The 12,736-nt window shown below is 36.6% G+C and overlaps 1 protein-coding gene across 2 annotated transcripts in view; it reads right to left on the bottom strand.

Annotated features, from left to right (window-relative positions):
* The window catches only part of TRIM2 (tripartite motif containing 2), a 168,403-nt gene that overhangs the window by 69,779 nt on the left and 85,888 nt on the right, over positions 1 to 12,736 (bottom strand). The window contains exons 12-14 of one of the 2 annotated variants that reach the window (XM_028491793.2): positions 10,817 to 10,874; positions 7,203 to 7,351; positions 5,536 to 6,656 (exon numbers count right to left, since the gene is read on the bottom strand). In XM_028491793.2, coding sequence (XP_028347594.1) covers positions 6,507 to 6,656; positions 7,203 to 7,351; positions 10,817 to 10,874 — 357 coding nt within the window. In that variant the 3' untranslated portion in view covers positions 5,536 to 6,506. Of the gene's footprint in view, positions 1 to 5,535; positions 6,657 to 7,202; positions 7,352 to 10,816; positions 10,875 to 12,736 lie in introns of those variants that run through there. The other variant, XM_028491795.2, reaches the window with a different exon arrangement.

Raw genomic sequence — 12,736 nt, 5'->3', positions numbered from 1 at the left:
TGTTTCCTTATTAATTTTCAATTTGGATGATCTGTCCATTGGTGTAAGTGAGGTGTTAAAGTCCCCCACTATTATTGTGTTACTGTCGATTTCCTCTTTTATAGCTGTTAGCAGTTGCCTTATGGATTGAGGTGCTCCTATGTTGGGTGCATATATATTTATAATTGTTATATCTTCTTCCTGGATTGATTCCTTGATCATTATGTAGTGGCCTTCCTTGTCTGTTGTAACATTGTTTATTTTAAAGTCTGTTGTATCTGATATGAGTATTGTTACTCCAGCTTTCTTTTGATTTCCATTTGCATGGAATATCTTTTTCCATCCCCTCATTTTCAGTCTGTATGTGTCCGTAGGGCTGAAGTGGGTCTCTTGTAGACAGCATATATATGGGTCTTGTTTTTGTATCCATCCAGCAAGCCTGTGTCTTCTGGTTGGAGCATTTAATCCATTCATGTTTAAGGTAATTATTGATATGTATATTCCTATGACCATATTCTTAATTGTTTTGGGTTTTTTTGGTAGGTCTTTTTCTTCTCTTGTGTTTCCCACTTAGAGAAGTTCCTTTAGCATTTGTTGTAGAGCTAGTTTGGTGGTGCTGAATTCTCTTAGCTTTTGCTTGTCTGTAAAGCTTTTGATTTCTCCATCGAATCTGAATGAGATCCTTGCCGTGTAGAGTAATCTTGGTTGTGGGTACTTCCCTTTCATCACTTTAAGTATATCATGCCACTCCCTTCTGGCTTGTAGAATTTCTGCTGAGAAATCAGCTGTTAACCTTATGGGAGTTCCCCTGTATGTTATTTGTTGTTTTTCGCTTGCTGCTTTCAATAATTTTTCTTTGTCTTTAATTTTTGCCAATTTGATTCCTATGTGTCTCGGCGTGTTTCTCCTTGGGTTTATCCCGTAGGGGACTCTCTGCGCTTCCTGGACTTGGTTGGCTATTTCCTTTGCCATGTTAGGGAAGTTTTTGACTATAATCTCTTCAAAGATTTTCTCGGTTCCTTTCTCTCTCTCTTCTCCTTCTGGGACCCCTATAATGTGAATGTTGTTGTGTTTAATGTTGTCCCAGAGGTCTCTTAGGCTGTCTTCATTTCTTTTCATTCTTTTTTTTAATTGTCTTCCGCAGCAGTGAATTCCACCATTCTTTCTTCCAGGTCACTTATCCGTTCTTCTGCTTCAGTTATTCTGCTATTGATTCCTTCTAGTGTAGTTTTCATTTCAGTTATTGTATTGTTCATCTCTGTTTGTTTGTTCTTTAATTCTTCTAGGTCTTTGTTAAACATTTATTGCATCTTCTCGATCTCTGTCTCCATTCTTTTTCTGAGGTCCTGGATCATCTTCACTATCATTTTTCTGAATTCTTTTTCTGGAAGGTTGCCTATCTCCATTTCATTTAGTTGCTTCTGGGGTTTTATCACGTTCCTTCATGTGGTACATAGCCCTCTGCCTTTTCATCTTTTCTGTCTTTCTGTGAATGTGGTTTTTGTTCCACAGGCTGCAGGATTGTAGTTCTTCTTGCTTCTCAGTACTGAGTTTTTGTGTGTGTGTTTTAATATTTATAGCAAATGCCAAGTGATATCAATCTTTTATGAACGACACATCAAAATCTTATTCTGCAGTGCTGAGAACAGAAGGTATAGGACCTACTGCCTATGACTTGAACTGTGACTTCTGAGCAAGTGAGTGAGATTAAGCTTTGACCTCAAGCTTGTACATGGGGCTGCATGGATAGGAGTATGTCACAAAACACACTGGAAGCCAACTCTCAGATCAGTAGGGAAAGGAGTATATTGACAGTAACTAATTAGAACATCTTATCCCTCATTCAGAATAAATAAACAATGATATTAAGTTCACTTATTAAAAATAGATTCACTACACTAGCAAGAATCTCTTGCTTACTTTTTATGCCAAACTCCTTCACTTGCTAAATAGAGATTATGTTAAATCCAGAGGCGAAGAAATGAAAAGCGTACATTTGGCCAGATTATCTCTGGTTTACAAAGTCAAAAAAGAAATGCTTAATCAGCACCTGTTATGGCTAGTTTCAGGCATGAATAACTGCCTTGAAGAAGGTAAGAAACAATACCAGAAACACCAACCATAAAGAAACAAGTTAATAAACTAGACTTCCCTAAAACTTAAAACTTCAACTCTCCTAAACACAGTTAAGAAAACAAAAAAATGAATCACTGACTGGGAGAAAACATTTGGAAAGCATTTATCTGACAAAGGATTTGTACCCAGAACATGCAAAGAACTATCTAAACTTAATAATAAAAACAAACATATAGATTTTTAAAAAGGCAAAAGATCTGTATACAGACACTTCATCAATGAAGATATACGGATGACAAACGAACACATGCAAAATACTCAACATTGTTAGTCACCGGGGAAATGGAAACTAAAACCACAAGATATCAATACATACTTATTAGAATGGGTATCATACCAAGTATTAATGAGGATGTGGAGAGACCAGAACTCTCATACACTGTTGGTAGGAATCTAAAATGGTACAGGCACTTTGGAAAACAGTCTTGGCAATCTCTTAAAAAGTTATACATACACCTACCATATGATTCAGCCATTCCGTCCCTAGGTATTTACACAATATAAATGAAAACATATGTTCATACAAAGACATATATGAATATTCATAGAAGCTTTATTTATAATAACTCCAAACTAAAACAAACAAAACCCCCAAATGTCCATCAACAGGTAAACAACTGTTGTATATCTATACAATGAAACACAACTCAGCAATAAAAATTCATGAGTAATATATACAGCAACATGGATACATCTTAGTTATGCTAAGTATAAGAAGCCAGGAAATGGAGTATATAGTACAGGATTCCCTTAATATAAAATTATAGGAAATATTAACTAATGTATAATGGCAGAAGGCAAATCAGTGGTTGCCTGGGGATGGGGGCAAGGGAAGCAGTATGTGTGTGTGTGTATGTGTGTTGGGGGGTGGGGGAGGGTGGTGGGCAGGAGACAAAGATTAAAAAGGGGAATGAAGAAAATTTTAGGGGTCATGGGTATGCTCCTTATCTTGATGGTGGTGATGGTTCCATGGAAGTATATATATGTCAAGACTTATCAGTATATAAACTTTAAATATGAGCAATTTTGGTACGTCAATTATTCCTCAATAAAGCTATTTTTAAAAAAATAATCAAAAAGATAAGATTTATACATTTGGCAAGTAAAAAGAATGAAAAATCTGTGATATGTATCCTCTAAGATGGTCCCAATGATCCTTGCCTCTTGGTATTTATGCCCATGTATAATCTTTCCTTGAATATGAACTAAATTTAATGATTTGTTGCTAGGGTATGGAATGAGGCAGAGGTGATGGGATGTCATTTCCAAGATTAAGATACAAAAAACCCTGTGGCTTCTGTCTTGGACTCTCCACACACATTTCCTCTGAGGAAAGGCAGCTGCCACATTGTGAACTGCCCTATGGAGAAGCCCATGATATAAGGAACGAGGGAGGCAGTTGGCTAAAAGCTATCAAGGAGGGCTTCCCTGGTGGCGCAGTGGCTGCGCGTCCGCCTGCCGATGCAGGGGAACCGGGTTTGCGCCCCGGTCTGGGAGGATCGCACATGCCGCGGAGCGGCTGGGCCCGTGAGCCATGGCCGCTGAGCCTGCGCGTCCGGAGCCTGTGCTCCGCAACGGGAGAGGCCACAACAGAGGGAGGCCCGCATACCACAAAAAAAAAAAAAAAAAAAAAAAAAAAAAGCTATCAAGGAATTAAGGCCATCAGTCCAATAGCCTTCCAGGAACTGAAGACCTCAGCCCCATAGCCTGTAGGGAACTAAATCCAATAACCATTAAGATTGAGTTCAGAAGTAAATCTTCTCCCAGATGAGCCTTCTGATGAGAATGCAGCCCTGGCCAACAGTCTGACTACAGCCTCATGTGAGACTCTGAGCCTAACTAAACTACAGCCTCATGTGAGACTTTGAGCCTATCTAAACCTGATCCACAGAAACTGTGAGATACGAATGTTTGTTTCTTTAAGCCATGAAGTTTTGGGGTATGCAGTTCTGTTCCAGCAATAGATAACTAATACAAGATCTAAGTCACATTTATATAAAAAAAAGTCTTCAAAGCAAATTTATCCATTTTGGATATATACTTTTAGAATATAAAGAGAGTATTTGACTAAAACTACATTAAATGGGGGCTTAATTTTCTTATGCAATATGAAGTCCAGAGGTAAGGCAGTCCAAGGCTAGTGCAGTGTGTCAAAATGCCACCAGAGACCCAAGCCCTTTTAATCCAGGCCCGGCCATTCTTAGGGAATGTCTTCATCCTAACACTTGTTACCTTAGGGTCACAATATGACCTCATGTCCATATCACAGAAAAGAAGAAGGGGTTTTGCCTTTATCAGGAAAGTGAACATTTTCTCAGAAACCTCAAGCTAGTCTTCCACTTACATCTCATTCATCAAAAGTGTTTCCCACTGCCATTCTTAGATGCAAGGGAATCTGGGAAGATAAACATTTTTTAGCAAGACACACTGCTCCCTCAGCATAGTAAATGTTTTGTTAGTAATGAAGAAGGGGGCAATGTTTATTAGACAGGCAACAAGCAGTATTTGCCAAAGTCATACATTTTATTTATGGTAAAACCAAAAATATTGCAGGAGTTTATAGAAGGGCAAGAACACAGTAAGCTATGGGAGCTTGAGAAGGTTTCTGAGGGGAGATGTTTAGAACTCGCTAGGTAGAAAGGAAAGACAAGGGAATTCTCAAAGGGGATAAAAGCAAGAACAAAAAGTCATGAAGAAAGGAAAATGTAACAAGGCCTAAAAATAAATTACCCTGTATAAAGTTTTTAACTGCATAACTAAGTTTAAAAAAAAATCCTGAGTGATGAATATGCATGTTGTTTCCTAGCAAGGAAAAAAAATGCATCATCATAGATATGCAACAAGCTCCTACTGTATAGCACAGGGAACTATATTCAATATCTTATAATAAACTGTAATGGAAAAGAATCTGAAAAAGAATACACACACACACACACACACACACACAACTGAATCACTTTGTTGTACACCTGAAACTAACACAACATTATAAATCAATGATACTCTAATAATAATTTTTAAAATGCAGCATCATGTTTAAGAGATGAGACATGGGTAAAGGATCTGAATGGGCATTTCTCTAAGGAAGATATACAAATGGCCAGTAAACATATGAAAAGATGCTCATGATTAGTCATAAGGGAAATGAAAGTCATAATCATAATGAGATACCACTTCAAACCCACTAGGATGGCTGGACTCAAAAAGTCAGGTAACAACAAGTTTTGGTGAGGATGTGATGAAACTGGAACCCTCATACACTACTGGTAGGAATGCAAAATGGTGCAGCCACTTTAGAAAACAGTCTGGAAGTTCTTCAATCAATGAAATATAATGTTATCATATTACCCAGAAATTCCCAAGAGAAATAAAAACATATGTCCACATAAAAACTTGTACATGAAATTTTATAGCAGCATTATTCATAACAGTCAAAAGGTGGAAATAACATAAATGGCCATCAACTGATGAGGAGACAAACAAAATGTGGTATATCCAAATAATGGAATATTACTTGGCCATAAAAAGGAATGAAATATGGATACATATTACAACATGGATGAACCATGAAAACATTATGCTAAATGAAAGAAGCAAGTCAAGAAAGACACATATTATGTGATTCATTCATATGAAATGTCCAGAACAAGGAAATCTACAGAGACAGAAAGTAAATTAGTGGTTGCCTAGGACTGAGGGGGTGTAGGTGGGCTGCTATGTCCTTGGTTCAAACCACCATTATTTCATAGCTGGATGATTCCAAGAACTTAACTACCTGGTTTCCGGCTTCCATTCTTTGTTCGCTAATGGATTCCAAATGCCTAGAATAGTATCTGGCACACAGAGGAAAGTAAGTATCCAATAAATCTGTTGTTATTTTGACTTCAAATCCTGTGTTTTTTTTCAGTTTTTTCTCTTGATTTATTTTGTGGGTATGTATCTATCATGGGAGCATCCAAACCCCCTTCCTACTTTGGCGAATTGCAGGCACCAAAAGGAGGCAGCTACCTCCCACCATAGAAATTAGAAACCCCAGTTATTTACTTCCCCAGTTCCCCTGATAACTAGAGTGTGGGCACATTGCCGAGGCTTGGCCAGTCTCATGCACCTCCAGAACTGTGAGCTGGTACAGAAGTTTCTTGGTGGTTTTTTTGTTTGTTTGTTTTATTTTGGTGGCAGCAACATCTGGTTCTTCAGCCAGGAGTGCCAATGGAGTTATCTTCTGAGGTCAGCAATGTCAATAGAGTTCGGTGCAGTGTTTGAGGCACCAGTATCCTCACCAGAAAGGCTTCATGGTGTGGTCTGCCTGTGTATCTTCCCTCAGTTCCTGCCTACTTTTAGAACTGTGTGTCCACCCTTCCCCATGATTCTGCAAGTCTCTCTTATATCTTTCAATAAATTTCTTTTCTGCTAATGTCAGCCAGAGTTAGTTTGTGTTGCTTGTGATTAAGAACACTGACTGAAAGAAGTCTCCCCATAAAGTTGAATCTTCTTAAACCCAGGAGCATCATTTTAAAAAGTGGTGTTTCAGGAGGATTTTCCTGTGAAGAAACACAATCTCACATAACCTCTAAACAGAGAGAAATTAATTTGCTTTACTACTGTTGATTAACTTTTCCTGTTCTTGTTATCTTCCAGAAAAATCGGGATTCTTTCTCCCTTCACCCCAAAACAAATCCACAGCCCCTTTCCCTAAAGTTTCATTCCTTGCCTATATAGTAGTCCCCTCATATCTGTGGTTTCAGATTCCATGGTTTCAGTGACCTGTGGTCAACCACAGTCTGAGAATACTAGATGGAAAATTCCAGAAATAAACAATTCATAAGTTTTAAATTGCATGCCATTCTGAGCAGCGTGATGAAACGTTGCACCTTCCTGCTTCATACCACATGGGACATGAGTCATCCCTTTGTCCGGTGTATCCTGCCCATTAGTCACTTAGTAGCCACCTTGGTTATGGGGTTATTGTCATGCTACCACAATGCATGTTAAAAATTTAACGGAAGCCACTAAATGAAAAGAAGATTAAGTAAAACAAATTTCTTTCTTACAAAGCAAATCTATTATTTTAAATTGTGGTGGCGTACCTGAGATTCCAGAACCTCCAGCTTACGTTTCCTGGCGTGAAGAGCTTTACTTGGAAAAGCCCAATAATAATTAGATGTTCCAATTCTCTCACAGTCAACCATACCATCATCAACCAAGCTTTGAAGGACTTCTTTTACTGACATAGCAGCTAGGAGAGATAATTTTTTAAAGACTTCATATTAAGACACATCATAAATCAAATTAAAAGGCCAATAACTGGGGAAACACTTGCAATAAATATTATAGATTGAGTCAATAAGTTAATAAATAAGGAGTTTTTAAAAATAATAACAAAAGAAGACAAATACTCCAACAGAAAAATAAAATACATCAATGGGCATCTATAAAATATGTATGGTCAGGGACTTCCCTGGTGGTCCAGTGGTAAAGAATCCACCTTCCAATGCAGTGGGAACGCGGGTTCAATCCCTGGTTGGGGAACTAAGATCCCACAAGCCTGGGACAACTAAGCCCGTGCCACAACTACTGAGTTCGCACGCCTCAACTGGAGAGCCTGCGTGCCACAAACCAGAGCCCATGAGCCCTAAAGCCCACGCGCCACAACTAGAGAGAGAAAACCTGCACGCCACACTAGAGAGAAGCCCACGCACCACAATGAAGAGCCCACATGCTGCAACTAAGACCCGACACAGCCAAAAAAGTAAATAAAATAAATATTTTTTCAAATGTACGATATTTGTAATAATATCGTCAATAAACAAGAAAAATGTTCAAACACAGTAATAATTTAAGAAATGCAAAATAAAGCATGAGATACAATTTCTTGACTACCAAATTTAAAACACTAAAAATTGTAATAAAGGATTCAGGGAAATGGGTACTCTCAACATGGGTGGAAAAATGTAGCAATATGTACCTAAAACCTTAGGTTTATGCTTATCTCTTATGCAGAAATTTCACTTTTATAAATTCAGCTAAAGAAAATAATGATGGATATGTATAAGGATGCTTGCCAAAGCACTGTTTTCAATAGCAAAACCCTGGAAATCAGTACAATAACGGGACTCAAAAGTTTTTTTTTGGTTTTTTTTTTGTTTTTTTTTTTGCGGTACGCGGGCCTCTCACTGTTGTGGCCTCTCCCGTTGCGGAGCACAGGCTCCGGACGTGCAGGCTCAGCGGCCATGGGTCACTGGCCCAGCCTCTCCGCGGCATATGGGATCTTCCCGGACCGGGGCACGAACCCGTGTCCCCTGCATCAGCAGGCGGATTCTCAACCACCGCGCCACCAGGGAAGCCCTCAAAAGTATTTTTTTTGTAATGATATACAATGCATTCATTAAATTTACATTATAAAATATTTAATGGCCTGGATATATATACATCCAAAATGTATTATATAGAAAAGTAAGTTAAAAGACAGTATGCACTTATGTGACAGTAGTTATCTTGAATTAAGGTTAAGAGGCAATTTTTATTTCCTTCTTTTTGCTTATTTTTCATATTTTTTTCCAACAATGAACATGTATTACCTTTCTTGCTAAGGAAACTAAAACAAAACTACTATGTAAAATTAAACAATAAGTAAATAAATATATTGGATGTTATGGTTAGGGGTAAGATTAAAAATCAGAAAAGAGCTTTTAAAATAGCATGTAAAAATACAAAGTCATATTTCACAAATGTTTGAAATTATAAACCATTCTTACTTTCTATTAAGTAAAACTATACCAAGAAATTATCCATATTTTAAAGTCCATTTTAATTTTTCCTAGAGCAGATCCCCCAATTTAATAAAATCTATTAAATATTTAAAGATTTAATAAAAAAATAAAGTCTACACCAAATGCAAAACATTCAACCTTATTTATAAAGAAGTACAAACTGAAATGAAATGTCAAAGAATTCTAAAAATGAAAATAGTCCTGAGAAACGAATTTGGGTATAATAGCCTTTCGTGAAGGCAATTTGAGGACACACATAAAAAGCCTAAAATTAGACAAGTCTCTTTTTCTACTCTATTTCTGGGGAGATTTCCTAATGAAGTAATATGAGATGTGGAAAAAAGTTGACAGCAGGGGGAGAGGAAGGGGTGAATAGGTGGAGAAGCGCAGAGGATTTTTAGGGCAGTGAAAATATGCTGTATGATACCATAATGACACCATAATGATGGATCCTTGTCATTATACACTTTTGTCCAAACCCATAGAATGTACAACACTAAGAGTGAATACTAATGTAAATTATGGACTTAGTGTGATTTTGATGTGTCCATGCAAGTTTGTCACCTGTAACAAATGTACGATGGTAAATGTTGTTGATAATAGGGGAAGTTATGCATGTGTGGGGACAGGAAGTATAGGAGAAATACTGTGCCTTCCTCTCAATTTTGCTGTGAACCTAAAAATACTCTAAAAAATAAGTCTTAGAAAAAAATTTATGGATGGCATGTTAATTACACATTAATTTTAGCAGCAAAATTTGGTAACAACCTATATGGTCAACAATAGCTAATGGGCTAATAAGCAAATTATGGCACAGTGGGTGGCCACAGAATGAAACATTAGGAGATGCAGATGTTGTAAATCATTTTTTTTAAAGCAAATGACATAGGAAAGTGTAGATGATATGATGGTATATGGAAAAATACACGAACACAAAACTGTATATGCAGCATGGTTCCCTCTCAGAGAAATGGACAGATACATACAAACACAGATAAACAGAACCTAAGAATAAGATATCAAAATACACCAAAATGTTAGCAGTGGTGATCTCAGAATAGAGGGATTATGAACAACTTTTATTTTTATTATATTCTTTCCAAATCTGTTAAAATAACATGTATAGCTTATATAATCAGAAAGTTTTAAAAATATATATATCATATGTAGTGACCCCTCAAAAGATAACCCCCAGAACCTGTGAATGTGACCTTATTTTGGAAAAGGTTCTATAGAGAGGTAATTAAGGACCTCATGATAAAATCATCCTGGATTTAGGATGGGTCCCAAATCCAATGACACGTGTCCTTATAAGACACAGAAGAGGAGAAAAAAAAAAAATAGGGAAGGCCGTGTGAAGGCAGAGGCAGAGATTAGAATGATGTGTCTATAAGCCAAGCACTGTGGGCAGCCACCAGAAGCTAGGAGAGAAGCATAAAATGGATTCTCCCTCAGAGCTTCCAGAAGGAACCAACCCTGCCAACACCTTGATTTTAGACTTCTGGCCTCCAGAACTATGAGAAAATAAATTTCTACTGTGTTAAGTAGAAATTAAGTTTATGGTAATTTGTTACAGCAGCTGTAGAAAACTAATACACTATGTAAATCACATTTAACAAATACCAGAACATACATGAAGAAGTTTTTACTTCTTCTGAAGTAAATTATACCCATAAATAAATAAATATGTATAATTGTGTGTATGTATATGTATGTGTGTGCGCACACAGGCATGCATGCATATTCCACTTTAGTTTCCCTAGAGCAGATACTTCAAACACAAGAATCATGGTCATGGCCCAGAAACATTATATAGGGACTTTTATAAACATTCTTCATCTCTAGAAATTTACGTTTCCATGAAGGAAAGACTGTTGCAGGAAAGATGATGGGTATTTACCAAAACATTCTGGCACATTTTTGATACTTACTAATGCCTTTTTCTTTGGGAGCAATCTTCTCCATGTCTTTTAATTGAAATACATCTTTCTGTTTAAAAGAGTTGAAAGATGAAAAACATGCATTTATTTTCTACTATATATTTATATTTACCTTAATTATGTTTATAAAATACCGTACTAAAGAACTATGACTGGAAGTGAATAGTGCAATAGAATCGAGAATTTTAGAGCTAGAAGAAACTGTAATTGTCTTGTTCAATACCTTCAACACAACCTCAAATGGACAGATTTTGCATGAACATACAATTCTTTAAAGTAACTGGAGGGAAGAATGCAAAGAACATCTTCCCAATGAAGTATAAAATCTAGTTATGATGAATCATTTGTTAACATGAGATAATCAGCTTCTCTGACACTTTGATTTGAAGAAAACACAAATAGTGCTTTGCTTAGCATATACTATACATCACAGATCAGCAGTTCTAACTAAAAGCAAAACAGACAGCTGTCAAGATTTATTTACATTTAAGGTTTCATGGAAGAGCCACACCTAAGTAAGAAAAACATACAATTTATGGCTGCCTATCAATCATTCACCTATACATGCTGCATGTCCACCACATGCAAAGCAAAACATTATGGGAAGATATACACAGAGAATATTTAATCTTATGGTTGGAAAAAAAAATCTATGCAGAATACTCCTTTCTTCTTGTAATAAGCTGTGGTTGAACTGGTAAAAAGAACTTGGATAATAAAAGTGAAATATCTGAAAAGACTGAAGTATTCCGTAATTAGAACAGAATTATTGTGATTATTGTTATGGAAATCTGGGATCTATTTCTTCCAACATAAACTTGAAAAGGTAACTTCAATAGGATGGAAATTAGACATCATAAAAATTTAAAACTTCTCCTCATCTAAGTGCACTGTTAAGAAACTGAAAAGACTGACTGGAAGACAATATTCACAAAACATACCAGACAAAAGACCAGTAGCCCAGATATACAACCCCCTGCAAAAAAGATGAATCGATAGATGGATAAAGGAATGGATAGATGAATGTATATATATGATAAAGCAAGTAGAGTATAAAATGTTAACGGTAGAATCTAAGCTGGGCATATAGGTATTCACAGTGAAATTCTTTCAGCTTTAATAATAAAATGTTGAAAAAAGTAACTTCATCTCAGTACACTTAAGATTTAGTAAATTAAGGAAAATACTAAGTCATTGGCCCTAGAGTGTGAAATAAATTTTTGCACATCTGGGAATAAACTGTTAAAAGAGAATTCTGTAGGGTCTCAGAGAACATGCAGTAAATTACTAACTTCAGGCCTCTAATGCGTTAAAAAAAAAACCAATTAATCAAACCTATTCGCAAATACCTTAGGAAAAAGAACATGAACTCATTGAGACATCTGCCTAGATGTGGTTATCAAGGAAAAGCCCCAGACATACTGGCTGCCCCAGTGGGGTTGCTATGTAAATAAATGGGCTTGCAAAGAACTAGCCTCAGGACTAAAGTGTGGTCATTTAAGTGGACAGAGAAAATGGTCTCAAGTAAATATTGGTTCTCCCCTACATTAAACAGAGATAATAAAGGAGAGATGAACACAATGGTTCTAGCTCTCAAAAACAAAAAACTGTGTAAAGATACCATGGAAGACACACAGTTATAAAGTTAGATAACTTTTAATTAAGCACTTATGACCTGAGCATTATAATGTTTTACACAGATTATTTCATTCAATCCTCATACCAACTTTGTGAACTAGGTACAATTATTATTAGCCTTTTTAATAGATGAAGAAACTGAGACTTAGGTCAAGCAACTTGCTTAACATCACAAAGCTATTAGGTAAAACAGACTTCAGGTACAAGTTCTCTATCTTTGAGCTGTACTGTGGCCATGTTCTTCCTAAGTGTAACAGGCAAAGAATTAGTAAC

Source organism: Physeter macrocephalus, chromosome 7, assembly GCF_002837175.3.
Source record: "Physeter macrocephalus isolate SW-GA chromosome 7, ASM283717v5, whole genome shotgun sequence".
Classification (NCBI taxonomy): domain Eukaryota; kingdom Metazoa; phylum Chordata; class Mammalia; order Artiodactyla; family Physeteridae; genus Physeter; species Physeter macrocephalus.
This window is presented reverse-complemented; position numbering and strand designations above follow the sequence as displayed.